Raw genomic sequence first — 19098 nt, forward strand, 5'->3', positions numbered from 1 at the left:
ATGCCGGATAATTACGGCACTATAGATAGGGACATCTGAAAGGCAGGGGAGATTTGGGAGGAAGGATCTTGAGTTCAGTTTGGCCCATGTGGAGTTTAAGGTGCCTGTTGGTCATTCAGGTACAGATGGTCAGGCAGTTGAAAAGGGCACTGGAGAGCAAGATTTCAGGAGAAATAAAGCTTAGAGAAGAGTGTCTGGAGTATTGAGAATTGAGTTTTGAAGCATGTTACTAGTAGGGATGGAAGCAAGTAGTGAAATGAGTAAAGAATTCAGAGGAGAAAGAGAGATAGAGAGCCAGGATGCATTGACTGCAAGTGAAGGAAGAAGCTGAAGAAGTCAGGTAGTGTATCAGTTACAGAATAAAACTAAGAGGAACAACACTTAAGGAAATGCCGTTGAATTTGAGAACTCTATATTGGGAGGTTGGCTATATTTCTGGAATGATAGAGGTGGCACCCAGTTTGTAGGTGGACTTTACATGCAGGCAGTGAGGTATTAATTTGAAAAGTAGGCGGTGAAAGGAAGGTACAAATACAGCAGTAACTTAAGGGGGTATCAGGGTCAAATGAAGTTTTACTTGATGCTTGCCTTCCCCTAAGCACTGGTTTAAGCTGTTCTTTCTGCCTTGATTGTCCTTTTCTTCCTCAAAGTGATCTCTTCATTCTTAGAGCCTTTGGGATGCTTTTGGGTACGGTGCTGTGCATTTGTTACTTACCAAGGACTGCTTTGTCTAGTTGATTATCTTTGTCTCTACATATATTCTAATTCCCTAAGTTAATGCATCTTTATATTCTTTGTAGTGATGTAGTAAGCCCTTGGAATGTGGTTTGTGATGATTATTGACTGGTTTGTTAATGAGAGTCAGCCAAAATCATGGAAGCTATTCTTCTTAAAACTCTTGGTAGGAATTATGACTAAGTAAACTTTAGCTGAGATACTGGTTTAAATATAGGCTGGTTAGAAAAGAAAAAGGTCTGAGGGAGATAAAACTGAAAAATATTAGCTAATAATTTTTTAAACTAATTACTCTGTATATTATGTAGAGGGACAGGTTGTATATATTCTATAACCCACATGTAGAAACTGGGCCAAGTGTAAATTCATATGGAATCTCCTCAGATGCAGTTGGAAGTTTCATTTGGAGCTTAGAATTGGTTACTTTAATAATGAAGTCCTTTTATTATATTAAAAACCCAGTTAATAAATGATTCGGCTTTTGAAATAGAGGAAGTTTAAATTTCAGTTTTATTAGCTTAGCATTAAATTATTTAAGTTAGTGTTTTTTAATCTGTGCTCATGAAAAGTTTGTTTTATGAATTATATGTACATACTCAAAATGTGAAACCGGTTATGAGTGTCTCCTAGGTAATGTTAAAAAGGATTTCAAGCTTTTTCTTAGGACTGGCTAAGAAATTCTTAGACTTTGCGTGTAGCACACATGAAAAAAACTTACATAATAGCTTAGCTATAGATTAATAAATTGCTTGCCTTTAAATAATCTGTATCTGCATGATTTAGCATCTGTGTTCACATACATTCCTTATTATTTCTCTGCCTTCAGGCTCTTATAATCAATGGAGCCAACCTGGCCGCTCAAGATGATCGTGGGTGCACTCCTTTACACCTTGCTGCAACACATGGACATTCTTTCACTTTACAAATAATGCTCCGAAGTGGAGTGGTGAGGTGTTCCTGTTAATATGTGAAAATGTATAATCATGTTGATGGACTAACGTTTGGTAGTCTGGTTATCTCTTCCTGACTTTTTATATCCTTCATAAGACTCTGAGGACGTAATTTGATCTCTCTCTTTAACTTTCCCATCTTTAAACAAGGGAGCAATAATTTAATTAAATCTTTAGCAACAAAAAAACCGGCCCAGTGGTACAAAATATTTCAGAGCCTGTATGTCCTTCATATGAGTTCAAAGGTTATACCAGGAAGATACTGAGGCTTCCAAACACATCTTAACCAGCAATTGCAACCTTTCTGAATTGGTATGTGTTTACCTGTGTGTTTCTTTTGTAACTCTTATTTCATGAACTAATTTACAAAGCGATTTATATCTCCAAAAATTTCATTTATCGTAATATTTATTTTTAAAGTTACCCAGTGGTTATAAAAAAAACTTCTTATAAGAATTAAATATTTTTCATTAACTCTTGGATTACGTTCCCAAGATACAATTTGATCATTTGAATCTATCTTTCATTTTGTTGGTCAGGAACTTGTGACCTGTAAAATGACTAGTTAAGTACCTTTTTAGAAGCAGTTTCTATGTGGCAAGTTATATTCTTTTTTAAAAAGATTTAAAAATTTCATTAGTATTTTAGGTTATATGTTCAAATCAGTGGTTGCAGTAAATATATGTTACATTTAGTGTTTGCCTTACAGTTTTAAGAACATCTTCTGGTTCTCATTTGTAGAATTAAACTGCTAGACTTAGTGTTTCTGCTGCAAGATGGAAAGAAACTGAGTCCTTGTGAATGTTATCTGTAGGATCCCAGCGTGACTGATAAGAGAGAGTGGAAACCTGTGCATTATGCAGCTTTTCATGGGCGGCTTGGCTGTTTGCAACTTCTCGTGAAATGGGGATGTAGTGTAGAAGACGTGGACTACAACGGAAACCTTCCAGGTATTTGCAAAAGCAAACATTTTGACTTTTCATTAATATAAACTTTTCAAATGTTTGAATCATGTTTAAGAAATTTAAACTGTCATCATTCTGATAGTTCCTAACGAAACTGAAGTAGTAAAATATATTTGACATGAACATTAAAAAAAAAATGTATTTATTTATTTGGCTGTGCTTGGTCTTTGTTGAGGCATGGGGATTGTCCCCCAATCAGGGATCAAACTCTTGCCTCCTGCAATGAGAGTGTACAGACTCTTAGCCACTGGACCACCAGGGAAGTCCCTTGACATGAACATTTTTAATCTTATTTCTATGTTATGTACCCATCATATGATTTTTTTTTTCCTTGAACAACATGTTAGCAGCAAAAGAAAAACTGGAAAAATAAAAAGCTTCCATTTACTCTTCCCACTAGTTGCTTTTCTCATGTACTGTCTAGTGTTAGTGTTTTTTAAATTATGTTTCCACCCCACAGATTACTTAAGAAAAAATAGTACAAATAGTGGACACTGCCCCACAGATGTCTCTGCCCCACAGATTACTTAAAAAAAAAAAGAAATGGTACAAATATTGGACGCTAGTGTGTTTGAACTAATTCGCTCATTGCAGTTGTTTCGCCTGACTCAGGTAGCCAGTTGAGACCTGTAACACCCTGTCTTCTTCTGAGAGGTGCTGTAAGTTCAGAAGAGAGTTAGACTACAGTGAGATGGGTTACTGAAAATGATAGTTGACGTATATCTTAAAGGAATCTTAGTTGGCAAACAAGTGAAGGGGAAGTCCAGACAAAATGATGACTATAATCAAATCATTCTCCTGTTTAAAAAAACTCCCTAGATCCCTGCAAATCTCTGATTCCTTAGTTTGGCAGGCTGGGCCTTCATAATTTGGCTCTGACCTACCTCCCTGCCCTCATCTTCCATCCTGTGACACTACTTACTGTCTGAAATCACATTGCTTCCTTCTGAAGGACATCCTTTACTGTTCATTTAGTAAAGAAAGGTCTGTTGGCTTGAACTCTCAATTTTTGTGTATCTGAAACTAGCTATTTTACTCTCAGTCTTTTACTTTTTTTTTTTTTTTGAAGTATAACATGCATATAGAGAAACACTCAATTCAAATGCACAGCTCAGAAAATTTTCATAAGTGAACACTTTTCTGTAAAGTGTTTCAAGAAACAGGATAGTCTTCTTCATATCCTCTTTCTAGTTACTACCAATTTCCAAAGTTAATCACTACCTTGACTTTCAACGTAAAAGTCAGTATTATTCTTTCTGAATTCCATGGAATAAAATAATGCACTGATGTCCTTTTGTGTGTGGTGTCTTTTGATTTTCTGGAGCATTTGTTATGAATTTATACACCCATGAGCAGTGTATAAGGCTTTCAGTTACTCTGCTTTCTCATTAACACTTGACACGGTCAGTTTTTTTTAGTTTTAGTCATTGTTTTGAGTATATAGTAATATCTCATTGTGGTTTTAATTTGTATTTTCTCTGATAACTAGGGGTGTAGAACATCTTTTCATATGTTTAATGGCTGTTTAGTTATTTTCTTCTGTGAAATACCAATGTGAAACTTCTGTTTTTTTTTTTTTTTTTTTTAATTAAGCTGTCTTTTTTCTAATTGAATTGTAGGGGTCTTTATATATGCCAGATACAAGCTCTTAGTCACAGGTGTTGCAACTATCTTTTCTATTTAACTGTCTTTTCTATGTCTTGCCTTTTCGTTCTTTTAAGATATCTTTTGATGAATAGAAGTTTTAATTTTAATGTTTATTAAGCTCTTCCTTGGGCTTCCCTGGTGGCTCAGAGCTTAAAGCGTCTGCTTGCCATGAGGGAGACCTGGGTTTGACCCCTGGGTTGGGAAGATCCCCTGGAGAAGGAAATGGCAACCCACTCCAGTATTCTTGCCTAGAGAATCTCATGGACGGAGGAGCCTGGTGGGCTATAGTCCACAGGGTTGCAAAGGGTCGGACACGACTGAGTGACTTAACTTTAACTTTAAGCTCTTCCTTTATGGTTAGTGTTTTATGACTCTTACTAAAAAGTCTTTTCCTACTATGTGGTCTTGAAGACACTCTTGTGTGTGTGTGTGTGTGTGTGTATAAATTCCCCCACCTTGGCCACACCGTGTGGCTTGAGGTATCTTAGTTCCATGACCAGGAATTAAGTCTGGACTCTGCAGTGAAAACGTGGAGTCCTAACGATGGGATCATCAGGGAATTCCCAAGGTACTCATATTATCTTCTAGGAATTTTATTATTTCATTTTGACATTTAAATCTCCAACCCGCCTATAACCGACTTTTCTGTAATGCAAGGTAAGGGGCACTTTCATTTTTATTTAGTACTTTATTGAATTTGCCTGATCACTTTGTTAGTCTATTGTTGCCTGCTCCTTGAAAAAACATTCAACTTTTATTTCTTTAAAACTATACATTCTAAAAAATGTATAGTTACTTTATAACCATTTATAGTATATTTTTAATAGTGTAATGTAGAGGTTAAGAATGTAGCCTCAGGATTATACTGCTTATATTCAGATCTCTTTCTGAAAAATTATTAATTCAAAATTTATTTTTAAAGCATCTGTGTGTTAGTCCCTAGGTGCTGGTGATATCACTGCAAATAAAACAGACAAAAGTCTCTGCCTTTGTGTGGTGGTGAGGGGGGAGACAGACCCTAATAATAATAATAACAATAAAAATGAATGAAGAAAGGCAATGCCAAAGAATGCTCAAACTACCGCACAATTGCACTCATCTCACAGTCTAGTAAAGTGATGCATAAAATTCTCCAAGCCAGGCTTCAGCAATACATGAACTGTGAACTTCCAGATGTTCAAGCTGGTTTTAGAAAAGGCAGAGGAAACAGAGATCAAATTGCCAACATCTGCTTGGTCATGGAAAAAGCAAGAGAGTTCCAGAAAAACATCTTTTCTGCTTTATTGACTATGCCAAAGCCTTTGACTATGTGGATCACAATGAACTGTGGAAAATTCTTAAAAAGATGGGAATACCAGACCACCTGAACTGCCTCTTGAGAAACTTGTATGCAGGTCAGGAAGCAACAGTTAGAAATGGACATGGAACAACAGACTGGTTCCAGATCGGGAAAGGAGTACGTCAAGGCTGTATATTGTCACCCTGCTTATTTAACTTATATGCAGGGTACATCATGAAAAACACTGGGCTAGATGAAGCATAAGCTGGAATTAAGATTGCCGGGAGAAATATCAATAACCTCAGATATGCAGATGACACCACCCCTGTGGCAGAAAGTGAAGAAGAACTAAAGAGCCTCTTGATGAAAGTGAAAGAGGAGAGTGAGTGAAAAAGTTGGCTTAAAGCTCAACATTCAGAAAACTAAGATCATGGCATCTGGTCCCATCACTTCATGGCAAATAGATGGGGAAACAGTGGAAACAGTGGCTGACTTTATTTTTCTGGGCTCCAAAATCACTGCAGATGGTGATTGCAGCCATGAAATTAAAAGACACTTGCTTCTTGGAAGGAAAGTTATGACCAACCTAGACAGCATATTAGAAAGCAGAGACATTACTTTGTCAACAAAGGTCAGTCCAGTCAAGGCTATGGTTTTTCCAACGGTCATGTATGGCTGTGAACGTTGGACTATAAAGAAAGCTGAGTGCCAAAGAATTGATGCTTTCAAACTGTGGTGTTGGAGAAGACTCTTGAGAGTCCCTTGGACTGCAGGGATATCCAACCAGTCCATCCTAAAGAAGATCAGTCCTGGGTGTTCATTGGAAGGACTGATTCTGAAGCTGAAACTCCAATACTTTGGCCACCTGATGTGAAGAGCTGACTCTTTTGAAAAGACCCTCATGCTGGGAAAGATTGAGGGCAGGAGGAGAAGGGGACGACAGAGGATAAGATGGTTGGATGGCATCACTGATTCAATGGACATGGATTTGGGTGGATTCCGGGAGTTGGTGATGAACAGGGAGGCCTGGCGTGCTGTGGTTCATGGGGTCACAAAGAGTCGGATACGACTGAGCAACTGAACTGAACTTAATGAACAAAACATATATTAAATAAGGATATGTGTTTAGGTTAAATTGCAAAGGGAAGTAGAATGTTACAGGGGATGAAGTTAAAATAGGGTGGTGAGAGAAACCTTCATGAAGAGTTGACAGTTGAGTGACGACTTGGAGTTGAGAGAACAGGTCTTGATATCCTGGAGGAGAAACATTTTAGGAAGAACTTCAGCAAGTGTAAAGCTCTTGAGGCAGCATTGTGCCTGGGTGTATTTGTGTAATAGTGAGTAGTAACACCAAGTCAGTGTGGTTCAAACAGAAGTGAGGAGGTTAGTAATAGATGATGAGGTCGAGAGGTAACAGGAGCCATTGAAGGATTTTGTACATAAAGGTGATCTGTTTAAGAGCATCATTTTTGCTTATTATGTTCATAGTACTAGATTGTAATGAGGGTGTGGGCATGAGCACTTAGGAGCTTGATGCTATAATTTAGTCTACAATTTCTTAGCCAGAGTAGAGGCGGCAAAGATAGTGAGAAGTGATTGGGCTTTGTGTATCTTTTAAAGATAGAGCCAATAAGATTTGCTGATTGATTAGATGTGGGGACTGACAGAAATAGGACTCAGGGTTTTGGCCTGACCTTCTCAGAAGGGAGAGCATTTCTAGTAACTGAGATGGGGAGAGTTGTGTATGTATGTAAAAAAGGGTAAGGAGTTCAGTTTTTGACCTGTAAAGTTAGAATTTCCTATAATACATTTCAGTGTATACAATGAGGAAGTAGTTAGAAGAATCTGAACTTTCATGGGGAGTTTTTCAATGGGAGGTTCAGCTGAGAAAGTGTACAGTGGCACGTGCCAACGAAGTGTCTTTCGGACTCGGATTCTCCTGAGTTTTGCTGGTAACTTGGGCACTGCCCTATTTCTCCAGAGCCAAGATTTATACATGAATTGGACTGTTTCCCAATGGTCACTTCTCAAGAGGTGTAAAGGCTTTCCTGTTCTTTGTAATTATTGCCTCTAAGCTTGTAGTACTCCAGAACCACTCCTGTTTTCTGCAGATTTTGGGTTATGGCTCTCCCTCAGTCTAATTCATTTTATTTTCTTTCAGGGATTCCTTAACATTAAAAATTTTTTAAAAATTTATTTAATGTTAGTTTATTTTAGTTATGCTGAGTCTTCATTGCAGTGCATGGGCTTCTTACTGTTGTAGAGCTTGGGATGTAGGGTGGGTGGGCTTGGTTGCCTGGAGGCATGTGGGATCTTTCCAGACCAGGAATCAAAACTTGTATCCCCTGCATTGCAAGGCAGGTTCTTAACCACTGGACCACCAGGGAAGCACCCCCTGCCCCCTTCATATTTCTTGTCTGTTCAAGGTATTCTTGTCATTACTGCTTTAAGAAATATCTTTTCCTATTATTTTCAAGAATTTAAGAGAAGGAAGGTGTGAGATAGTTTGTGTGAATAGACTGTAGATTTGATCCAGTTTTCTTGTTTATAGTAAAAATAAAGTTTATAGAAAAGTGACAAAATGCATAGTGATAAAAATAACATCACCCCTATTTGCATAATGACTATTTTGGTTTATTTCTTCCACTTTTTTCCAAAATATTGAGATAACTCACCTATCACCTATATTACATAGAGGGCTTCCCTGGTGGTGGGAGAAGGGGACGACAGAGGATGAGATGGTTGGATGGCATCACTGACTCAAATGGACATGAGTTTGAGTAAACTCGGGGAGTTGGTGGTGATGGACAGGGAGGCCTGGTGTGCTGCAGTCCATGGGGTTGCAAAGAGTCGGACATGACTGATAATAAATAGAAAGCGGTTTTTTTGTTTTTTTTTTCATATAAGCTGCACAATTTGGATTTTACTTTCCATGAAAATTTTTTGAGATCTGCGCTTTGGTGACCCTCACTTAGCTTTTCTAGTTCACAGTAAGTGTAACTATTCAACTATTTAGCCTACTGCTGTGGCCTGACTTGGAGGCTAGCTAAGGATATGTATGCTGAAAAAATGGTCTGTTATTCTTGCATCCAGAGTACATCTCTGTTCTATAGAGTGTGTGTGTGTGTGCATGCTCAGGTGTCTGACTCTTTGCAACCCCATGGACTGTAGCCCACCAGGCTCCTCCGTCCATGAAATTTTCGAGGCAAGAATACTGTAGTGGGTGGGTTGCCATTCCCCTCTCTGGGGGATCTTCCCGACCCAGGGAAGGTGGTAGGTGGATTCTTTGTCACTGTACCACCTGAGAAGCTCCGTTATTTAGAGTAGGAGAGTCATCTCCCTAGGAGAACTAGAATTAATGTGTTATTTCTTTTTCAAGTTATTTTATTGTCAATCTAAAATTAAATTGTTATTTTTCCTCTCACCTCTAGTTCACTTAGCAGCCATGGAAGGCCACCTTCACTGTTTTAAATTCCTACTCAGTAGAATGAGCAGTGCCTCCCAAGGTTTGAAAGCCTTCAATGATAATGGAGAAAATGTATTGGACCTGGCCCAGAGGTTCTTTAAGCAGAACATTTTACAGTTTATCCGGGGGGCTGAGTATGAAGGAAATGATCCAACAGATCAAGAAAGTAAGTAATAAATCTGAAGTGTTATAGCATTTAAAAAGCAGAATAGAGAAGAAAAGGAAAAGAGTTACAAGGCAAATGTTATATTAAAATATGTTGCATATCATTCTCCACACAGTTCATCCAGATTCTCTTCTTTGTATGAAATATTTTAAGCAGATATATATAGAGATTAATGTAACATAATGAACATTCTTTATACCACTAAATTGAAAAATAAAATATTAGGTTAGATATACTTGAAGTTTCCTATTTCTCTCAATACCATTCATTCCCTTTTCTCCATCCTCAGAGGTAACCATTATTTTAGATTTATAATTCCATTCTGTGGTTTTATGTTTAGTATATATGTACTCACAAAAATATGCAGTATCATTTTGTGAATATTTAGAGTAGGGAACTTAACTGTTGTAACTAATGAGAAATCCTAAAATTCAACAGTTTAAATGATACAGAAGTTTATTTCTTTTATGGGATAGCTTCAGTTGGAGAGTGAATCTTGTTCTGTGTAGTCATTCAGAGACCTGTTGTCATCCTAACCAGCTCTCTGTCTAGGTGTTGCTAATCCAGCAGGAGGAGGGGAGAGAACAAAGTATAAACTAGGATTTTCAAAGTCTAGTTTGCAGTCATCACTTTTGCTAACATCCTATTGGCAAGAGGTTAGTCAGTCACATGGCCACACTCAGCTGTGGGGAAGCCTGGAGAATTCAGTAACCAGCTGAGGACCCTCAGCTCTGCTACAACTCTTGTTGCTATGAAAGGAAGGAGGTTTCAGTGGACAACTAGGAGTCTTTGAAAGTTTTTTTTTTTTTTAAAGATTGATTGATTTATTTTTGGCCACTCTGGATCTTTGTTGCTGTGCGCAGGCTTTTTCTGATTGTGACGAGCTGGGGCCAGTCTTCACTGCAGTGCAGGGCTTCTTTTGTTGCAGGGCACTGGGCTCTAGGTGCCTGGGCTTGTGTGGTTGCAGCAGGCAGGCTCAGGAGTTGTGATGCACGGGCTTGCTCCACAGCATGTGGGATCTTCCTGGACCAGGGATGAACCCATGTCCCTGGAACTGGCACGTGGATTCTTCACCACCACCAGGGAAGTCCCTTAAACTTCTTTTAAAACTTGATAAAAATGGCATAAAACAGTATGTATTCTTCTCTGACTTTTTTTTGTGAAATGTTATGATTTTTGAGGCTTATTAGACAGATAGATGTATTCTAGTTTATTCTTTTAAATTTTTTGTGTAGTATGGCATTTAATAAAAACATTATTATTCCATTCTCCAGTTTGATATTTAGATTGTTTACAGTTTTCAGTGTTACAATCCATGTGGTGATGAATATTCTTAAAAGTGTCCTTGTGTGCATGTACAAGATATTCTTTAGAGAAGTGCCTCACTACCTTTTTCACACGTAGCCTATACTGAAAATGACACTGGTGTGGCACACTGGGACCAGTGGATGAGACTTCTTGAGGTGTACTGCCTGTCTACTCTGAAGATTGAGGGCTGAGAGTTCTGCCTTGGCAAGCACTTGGGAAATTCTACTTTAGGTTTTGTTTGGTGGGATATGCCCATCTTCAGTATAAATAGGTATAAATGCTGCATTCTTCATCAAAGTGGTCGTAGTAATTTACACTCTCATCAGCAATGTTTGGTGAGAATTTAGATGAACAATATTCAGTGTTGTCAGACTTAAACATTTTTGCCACTTAGTTGGGTATGAAGAAGTTTAACTTGTGTTGTAATTTTCATTTTTTGATTACTAATAAGGTTGAACATTGTTTCATAAAGTTACTGGCTGTTTTAGTTTACTTTTCTATGAATTGCCTGTAGAATTGTTCTTTGTCCTTTTCTAAATTACTTGAGTTCTTTTACATAGTTCTGATACCTATCTTTTATTAATTTTATCTGATATATTTTCTCTCACACTATGACTTTTTTCACAAATGATGTCCTTTATTTTAAAAAAGGCAACTTTATTAAAATATGATTTATGTACAATAAACTATAGTTAAAGTATGCAGTTTGAGTTTTAATATATATCATGAAACCACCATCACAATCAAGATGCAAAGCACTTTCATTACCTCAAATATTTTTTCATGCCCTCTCATCCCTTCTTTCACCCTGACCTACACAACCACTGATTTGTTTTCTGTCACTATAGATTAGTTTGGGTTTTTCTAATGGAACTCTTTTGAGATTCATTTGTATTATGTATATTAGTAGTTCATTACTTTTTATTGCTTAGTAGTATTCCATTGTAGGGATGTCCCATATTTTGTTTAAGCATTCTGTCTTATTGATAGTCTGTTTATTTGCCAATACTACACAGCTTTGATTACTAGCTTTGTAGTAAGACTGGCAGTCAGCTACTATATCTTCAACTTTGTTCTTTTAAAAATACTCCTTTTGAGTATTCTAGGTTGTTTTCTTTCCATATATAAAATTGAGAATAGCTGTTGCAGGGTTGTTAGAGGGCAAAATGAGGCAGTCCTTTTAAGCGCTTACTGCCATGCTTGACATTCAGTAAGGGCCCAGTGTGTGTAACTGTTATCATTAACAACATGTTACTAAGCATTTGCTCTGTGCTGGGCACCAGGTCAGGTGCATTCACACCTGTGTATGTATGCACACACCTGTATACTTCATCTGCTTCCAGTTTCCTTTGCTTTCTTCACTTCCTTGTAAACAGAGGGAGTGGTCTGTGCAAATGTACAACTTGAGACCAAGTATATCTTTATGCAAAGTGTTGAAAATGACCATCTCCTTGTATTTTGTGGTGGCCTGAGAGAAACAGGGAAGATGACAGGAATAGTTCTGGTACAGTATAGTCCTTTTCATATCCTGAGGGATGGAAAGGCACACAATAATCTTATTACTTGTCATTGCATCAACTGAACTAATTCTAATATAACATGCTCATAATATTGAAACCTGAAATGTATGACTGATTAAGGCAGGGAAAAAGAATGAATTCCTGTGTTTACTGAAATACTGAATTTTTTTATTCATAGCATTAGCATTTCCAGGTCATGTGGCTGCCTTTAAGGGTGATTTGGAAATGCTTAAGAAATTAATAGAAGATGGAGTAATTAATATTAATGAACGTGATAATAATGGATCAACTCTTATGCATAAAGGTAAGTTATGATTCCTGCTTCTGTTTTAACACAATTGCTGTTGAGTTACTGTTAAAATAATTATTCATTAGAAGCACATGAAAATGTAAAATTTTTCCTGATATGCTGAGAGGTATCAGTCTACCTTATATGGTATACAGGGTGCTTAATTTTCAACTCAAGTGTGATAATTCCTTTTATGTCGGACATTTATGCATTATTACATTTGAGAGTAATTCACAAATTCTCTTGTGACACTGTCATGTTAGTTAAGTGAAATTCACTACCAGAGAAGTTTCTGAGGACTGTCATTTTCTTTGGACTAAAAATGACTGATTAGTTTATTGAAATAGAAACCATCTCTCTAGAAAAAAAGATCGAGCAGGGGACTTCTCTGGTGGTCCATTTGTTAAAAAATCCGCCTTGCAGTACAGGGTATGTGGCTTCGATCTCTGTTTAGGGAACTAAGATCCCACATGCCTCGGTGCACTGAGCCCACGCCCCACGACAAAGGATCCTACATGACACAGTTTAAGATCCCACGTGTGGCAACTAAGACTTGATGCAGACAAATAAACAAATAAATATATATATTTTTAAAAATAGTAGAGTTGAGTAGAATTTTCTTCTTTCTTGTACCTTGCAAAAATGTTTTTACTGCCATAGAAATATCAGTGAACATTAGATTTGAACACATTTTCAAAATATCTGCCATTTTTCTTTGTGCTCTCCTTCTCTCTATGAGAATCTTAATCTTTTTATGTTTGTTTTTAAATCAGACTGTTAAATTGTCAGCTTAGTGTTGGGAATATATACTGTAGGATTTATTCTTGACAATCTTACTTTTATTTATAAAATAAAAAACCAAATCTTTAACCTACTGCATGTGAATTTCCATTCTGTTTGATTTGTGATATGTCATAAGTTTCTTCATAATCAATGGCATATAAAAGTCTTAGTGTAAAAGTAGGCTTGTTAAAAGTCTTAGTGTAAAAAGTAGGCTTGTTAATATAGTCTTGTGTTTGAATTGGACTTTATTTCATACATTACTTCTGGGAGTCCCAGTTGCAGATCGTGTTTTTGTTGGTTCTGTTGTTAGCTTAATCATTAAAGTTCATTTAAGTCATATTGGGTCTCAAGTATAGAATCTAAGCACCATGTTTTATCAGAGAGAGAGGGTCAGTGGAGCAGGAGGAAGAGGAACATGAAAGGAGTTTCTCCTCACATAGAAAGGTCCTCACTTCAGTAAACGTTCTACCCTAGACTTGGAGAATTTCATTCCACCTATCTCCGCTGAATGTTTAGGTGTAAAACTCTTTACCATGAGGTTTGTGAATGGGGGGGAGATTCAAAATGTTCATAGAGTATTTTTTAAAATGTGGTACCCGGGAGCAAAGTTCCATATCATATCCTGTATACATAACCGGTTTCTATTGCTAATGTGTGTGTGGGGTGTCATTATTGTAGCACTGTAGCAAAGATGGGCATCTTGAGGTCTGGGAAATCCCGTAGTGTTCTTTTCTTAATATACATATTTATTTATTTTTTTGGCTGTGCCAGGTCTTAGTTGCTACGCGTGGGATCTTTAGTTGTAGCATGAGAAATCCTTGGTTGCAGCATGTGGGACCTGGTTCCCTCAGCAGGGATTGAACCTTAGGCCCTCTGCATTGGGAGTGTGGAGCCTTAGCCACTGGACAATCAGGGAAGTCCCCTCCAGTATTCTTTGTTAGCTGGTTTTAGATTTGCTGAGAGAAACCCCAGTCTCTTCAGGAGCCAGCACTGAGTTTTGGTGATGAGTCAAGCAGAGAAGGGGAGGATAAGAGTCTTCCAGGCCTTTGTATGCTGGCCTGCAGTGCTGAGGGCATTGCTATGTCACTGGGTCTGGCTTAGTGTCCTTTCATCACTGTTGCCAGTATTGGAGGTAGATTGACTTTTAAAGCATCAGAGTCATACCAAAAGTTCCTCTTCTTTGACTCATCTTAGAGAGACATGTATATATTCAGCAGGGCTTCCCAGGTGGCTCAGTGGTATAAGAATCCACTGGCCAGTGCAGGAGATGCTGGAAACATGAGTTCGATCCCTGGGTCGGGAAGATCCCCTGCAGAAGGAAATGGCAGCCCACTCCAGTATTCTTGCCTGGAGAATCCCATGGACAGAGGAGCCTGGTGGGCTACAGTCCATGGGGTGACAAAGAGTCAGACATGACTAAGTGAATGAGCACGCACACAGCACATAATTCAAATATATATGCAGAATCACACATGATTGACCTAAAGGGTTAAACAATTGGAAAGCTAAGACAACAAGGAAGAGTTCTGCAAAGTGGTCGTCTCCATCCATTCATTCACTTTAAAGATAAACAGTTGTGGAATCCCCTGTAGGGTCGCAGAGAGTCAGACACAGCTGAGCAACTGAGCACGCGTGTATGTATTCAGACCAACCACATGCCTGCACCATGAAGACAGTATGAGATTTAGACCTTATTGCCAAGGAGCTACATGCTTATACTGTGAGCACCTAGAGATTTGTATAAGTCAGGGTGTAATCAGTGGCAAAAAGTATTTGGCTGTTAAAATACGTGGAATAGGAATTCAGGAGTAGATGGTGAGGAACAGAAGTTTCTTTGGGTTAAATTACAGAGGAAGTGTCATGGGAATATAGATATAATATGTTAGTAAACACTAAACAGGGTGTAAAACTGTCATCATATTTAATCCTTATTGTAGTTTTATGAAGCAGTAGTGTATTATTCTTATAAATATGACATCAACTCTGCAAAAGGTAAGGAAATTGAGGTCCAGAGGTATCAGGGTTTTTTTCTTTTTTTTAATGTTCATTAAAAAAAATTGAAGTTTAGTTGATTTACAATGTTTCAGATATATAACAAAGTGATTAAGTTATATTTACATATATGTGTATATTTTTCAGATTCTTTTCCATTGTAGATTATTACAAGTTATTGCATATAGTTCCCTATGCCATACAGTAGGTCCTTGTTATTTATTTGTTTTATATATAGTAGCCTATCTGTTAATCCCAAATTTCCAATTTATACCACCCCCCTCAGGTTTCTGGACTGAGGTTGCACAACTAGTAAGAGCAGAGCTAAGATTTCATTCATTTTCTTCATCATTTATTCATCAACTCTGTATTATTATTTTTATTATATTTCTGCATGCCAGCCACTTTCTAAGTTCTGTCCTGTCCTCCAGTCTGTTGTTTAGTGAATCTAAACGCAAATCTTTTTAGATTATTGAACTCCCCCGCCCCCCCCCCCCCCCCCTACAGTTTCCCTGAGTCTTGAGATGGACTGAGGAGGAGGGGAGAAGTTAGATGAGCATGTAATTGGGTGATGGGCACCAGGTGTGAAAACATATAAGCTGAGTTTGGAGGTGAAAATTACTATTGAGTGCATGTGTTTTAAGGAGAGGTGATGAACAGTTTATGTAATCATCGAGGAGCCTGTAAATTCTGAGTTGTGAAGGTCAGAGGAATAAACTATTTATAGAAGACGACAAAAGATTTTTCAATCTTTCGCATTCACATAGATTATACTCACATTTGGCCTGATACAGGATTGGTCAGAAGCTGTGAGTGCAGTCGATGAGCACTGGATAAGGGTTAGCACAAAGCATAGATTATGGTTTCAAATCCATTACTTATTGGCTGTGTGATGTTAAATAAATATCCTCTTTGAGCTTCAGCTTTTTTGTATCTGTATGTAAAGTTTCTACATAAGGGCTGAGCATAGCAAACATTTGATTAAATATGTGTCTAATGAATGAATAAGTGACATAGAGAAAATAACATCTGGCCAACCTACTTTTGTTGATTATTGTAAGGATTAGTATTTACAAAAGTACTCTCTAGTGGTACTGTCCAAAATTTTAGAAAATTGTTTACTGATAACAATAACTTTTGTGTGTGTGCATTTTGTTTTGTTTGTTTTTTTTATAGCCGCTGGGCAAGGCCATATAGAGTGTTTGCAATGGCTGATTAAAATGGGAGCAGACAGTAACATTACCAACAAAGCGAGGGAGAGACCCAGTGATGTGGCTAAGAGGTATCTCTACCTGTTTTGCTTCTTTGTTTTTAAAATTTTGCATGTATTCTCTTATACTCAGAATTCTATCTCTGAAGATTTCTGAAATTATAGAACTCAGTCAAATGCTGATGGCATGATAATTTTTAAGCTGAATTGATGTTTGACAACATATCAGCTCTTCTCTCTAAAGCAGTAATTTTCAGCTAGGAGATAGTATCGTCCCCTTTCTTTGTGGAGTGGTGAATTTGGAAATGTGTGCGGAGGGGTGTTGTCACAATGATGGAGACCATCACTGATGTTTCATTAGGTCAGTCCAAGGATGCCAGACATTCTACAGTGCTCAGAATAGTGGTGTACAACGAAGAATTGTCCCGCCCAAATGCTGGTACCTGTTGAGAAATGCTGTGTAAGAGAAAGGAATATTCAAAAGGAGTCACATAGATTTTGAAACAGATTTTAATATTTGTATTTGAATTAAGTGTAACACCCATTATTACTCACTTGGAGCTCATTTCAGATCAGGTCCTCAAGGAATACTTTAGTTCATCCATTTGTTCATTTGATTGTTTTTCATTCAGCTTAACCATGTTCCAAGTGCTGTGGTTAGCATTAGAATTACTAAGATGAAAAAACTTAGTCCTTGCTATCAACAACCTTATGGTCTTGTGGAGAGATAAATGTGCAAATGTAACCTTTATTTATTATAATTACATTATCAGTACACATTATATATAGGATCTTCCCGACCCGGGGGTTGAATGTGGGTCTCCTGCATTGTGGACAGATTCTTTACCATCTGATCCACCAGTGGAGTCCTATATAAAGTACAATAAAGGACATAGAAGAAAAAGTGCCCAAGTATTTCTGTTTGAAAGTTGTGGGGGAGAAATGTTAATACAGATGGTGGTAAGAGTTATGAAGGAAACTGCAGGGTGTCAGAATTTATATAGAAGTCTGGGAAAATTTTTTTCTTGGTGAAAGCAACATTTATGCTGCCACTTGAAGGAGAAAGAGTTGAAAGATAACGCCTTGTGTGTTCAAGATTCGAATGCATGTGGCTCAGAACAACTTGAGTCTAAAATAGGAGTGTGGACTAAAGCTGCACATGAGGCTTGACAGGATACAAGGGCCTAATTATTCATTAAGTTGCCATGCAGTTTTTGTTTGTGAGGTCATGTTCCATAAAATTTTTGTCTGTAGGATCTTTTTGAAGCCTTGGAATATGGTTTTGTTTTACTACATACTAGCATCATTACCAACTCAGGCTAACTTTTGTCTTTATTTTTAAAAATAGATTTATCAGTAAAGCACACAGATTTGTGCAGCACAAACTGATGAACTCTGATACATGTGTCTACCTGTGAAATCATAATCACAATCAAGAGAGTGAACTTTTCCTTCACCCCTCACAAAATCTTGTGCACTTTTGTAATCTCTCTCCACTGCTTTCCACTGCTGCATCCCCAAGAAAACATGAATTTGCTTTCTGTCACTAGAGATTAGTTTGCATTTGCTAGAATTTTATATAAATGGAAACATACAATATATACTTATACTCTTATGTAGGTGGCTTTTTTCACTGAGCATAGTTATTTTGAAGTTTGTTCATGTGTAGTGGTTCATCTCTTTCTTGTTGCAGTGTAGTATTCCATTGGCTGTGGAATTCCATAGTATTCCAGAGTTTGATTATCCCCTAACCTGTTAAAGGATGTTTTATTTGTATCTACTTTTTGGTGATTATGAATACAGCTGCTATATATATTTGCATACAGATTTTTGTGTGAACCCAAGTATTCAATTCACTTGGGTAATACTTAGGAGTAGGACTGCTGAGTCAGGTGCTAAAGTGAAAGTGAAGTCGCTCAGTCGTGTCTGACTCTTTGTGACCCCATGGACTGTAGCCTACCAGGCTCCTCCGTCCATGGAATTTTCCAGGCAAGAGTACTGGAGTGGGCTGCCATTTCCTTCTCCAAAGGATCTTCCTGACTCAGGGATCGAGCCCAGGTCTCCCGCGTTGTAAGGGAGACGCTTTACCGTGTGAGCCACCAGGGAAGTCAGATGCTAAGGGTGTGTTTATCTTTTTAAGCAACTGTTACAGTGCCTTCCAAAGTGACCACACCAATTTGCATCTCACAAGCAATGGATGAGCGTTTCTGTTACTCCTTGTCATGCCAGCATTTAATATTGCCAGATGTTTTGATTTTCGTAATTCCAGTAGGTGTGTACTGGTATCTTATTGTGGCTTTTAACTTGTTTTTTCCAAATGAAAAATCATTTGATGCATCTTTTCATATTCATATTTGTCATTTGTTTGTTTTCCTTTGGCAAAGTGACCGTTCAGATCTTTGTCCAGTATTAAAACTTGGGTAGTGTTTTTTTTTTCTTAATTGTTGAGTTTTAAGAGCTCTTTCTATATTCTGGATACTAATTCTTTCTCAGATGTTTGTTTTGTGAAGATTTTCTCTCAGTTGTGGTTTGTTTTTTCATCCTCTTAATAATGAGCAAAAATAATTTTAAAAAAATATTTACTAGTTTATTTGAGTGTGCTGGGTCTTAGTTGTAGCTTGCAGGATCTTCAGCCTTTGTTGTAGCATGTAAGATTTAAAAAAAAAATAGTTGCAGCATATGGGATCTTTTAGTTGCAGGCATGCAGAATCTCTAGTTGTGGCATATGGACTCTTGGTTGCAACATGTGGGATCTAGTTCTCTGACCAGGGATGGAACCTGGGCCCCT

The 19098-nt window shown here is 37.6% G+C and overlaps 1 protein-coding gene across 1 annotated transcript in view; it reads left to right on the forward strand.

The window, feature by feature from the left end:
- Nucleotides 1–19098, forward strand: part of ANKRD42 (ankyrin repeat domain 42) — a gene marked incomplete at its 5' end in the record, with an annotated part of 64417 nt that overhangs the window by 18052 nt on the left and 27267 nt on the right. The window contains 5 exons of the mRNA XM_061159727.1: nucleotides 1562–1681; nucleotides 2500–2635; nucleotides 9008–9208; nucleotides 12215–12340; nucleotides 16277–16382. Of these exons, the coding sequence (XP_061015710.1) occupies nucleotides 1562–1681; nucleotides 2500–2635; nucleotides 9008–9208; nucleotides 12215–12340; nucleotides 16277–16382 (689 nt within the window). The remainder of the gene's footprint in view (nucleotides 1–1561; nucleotides 1682–2499; nucleotides 2636–9007; nucleotides 9209–12214; nucleotides 12341–16276; nucleotides 16383–19098) is intronic.

Source organism: Dama dama, chromosome 2, assembly GCF_033118175.1.
Source record: "Dama dama isolate Ldn47 chromosome 2, ASM3311817v1, whole genome shotgun sequence".
Classification (NCBI taxonomy): Eukaryota; Metazoa; Chordata; class Mammalia; order Artiodactyla; family Cervidae; genus Dama; species Dama dama.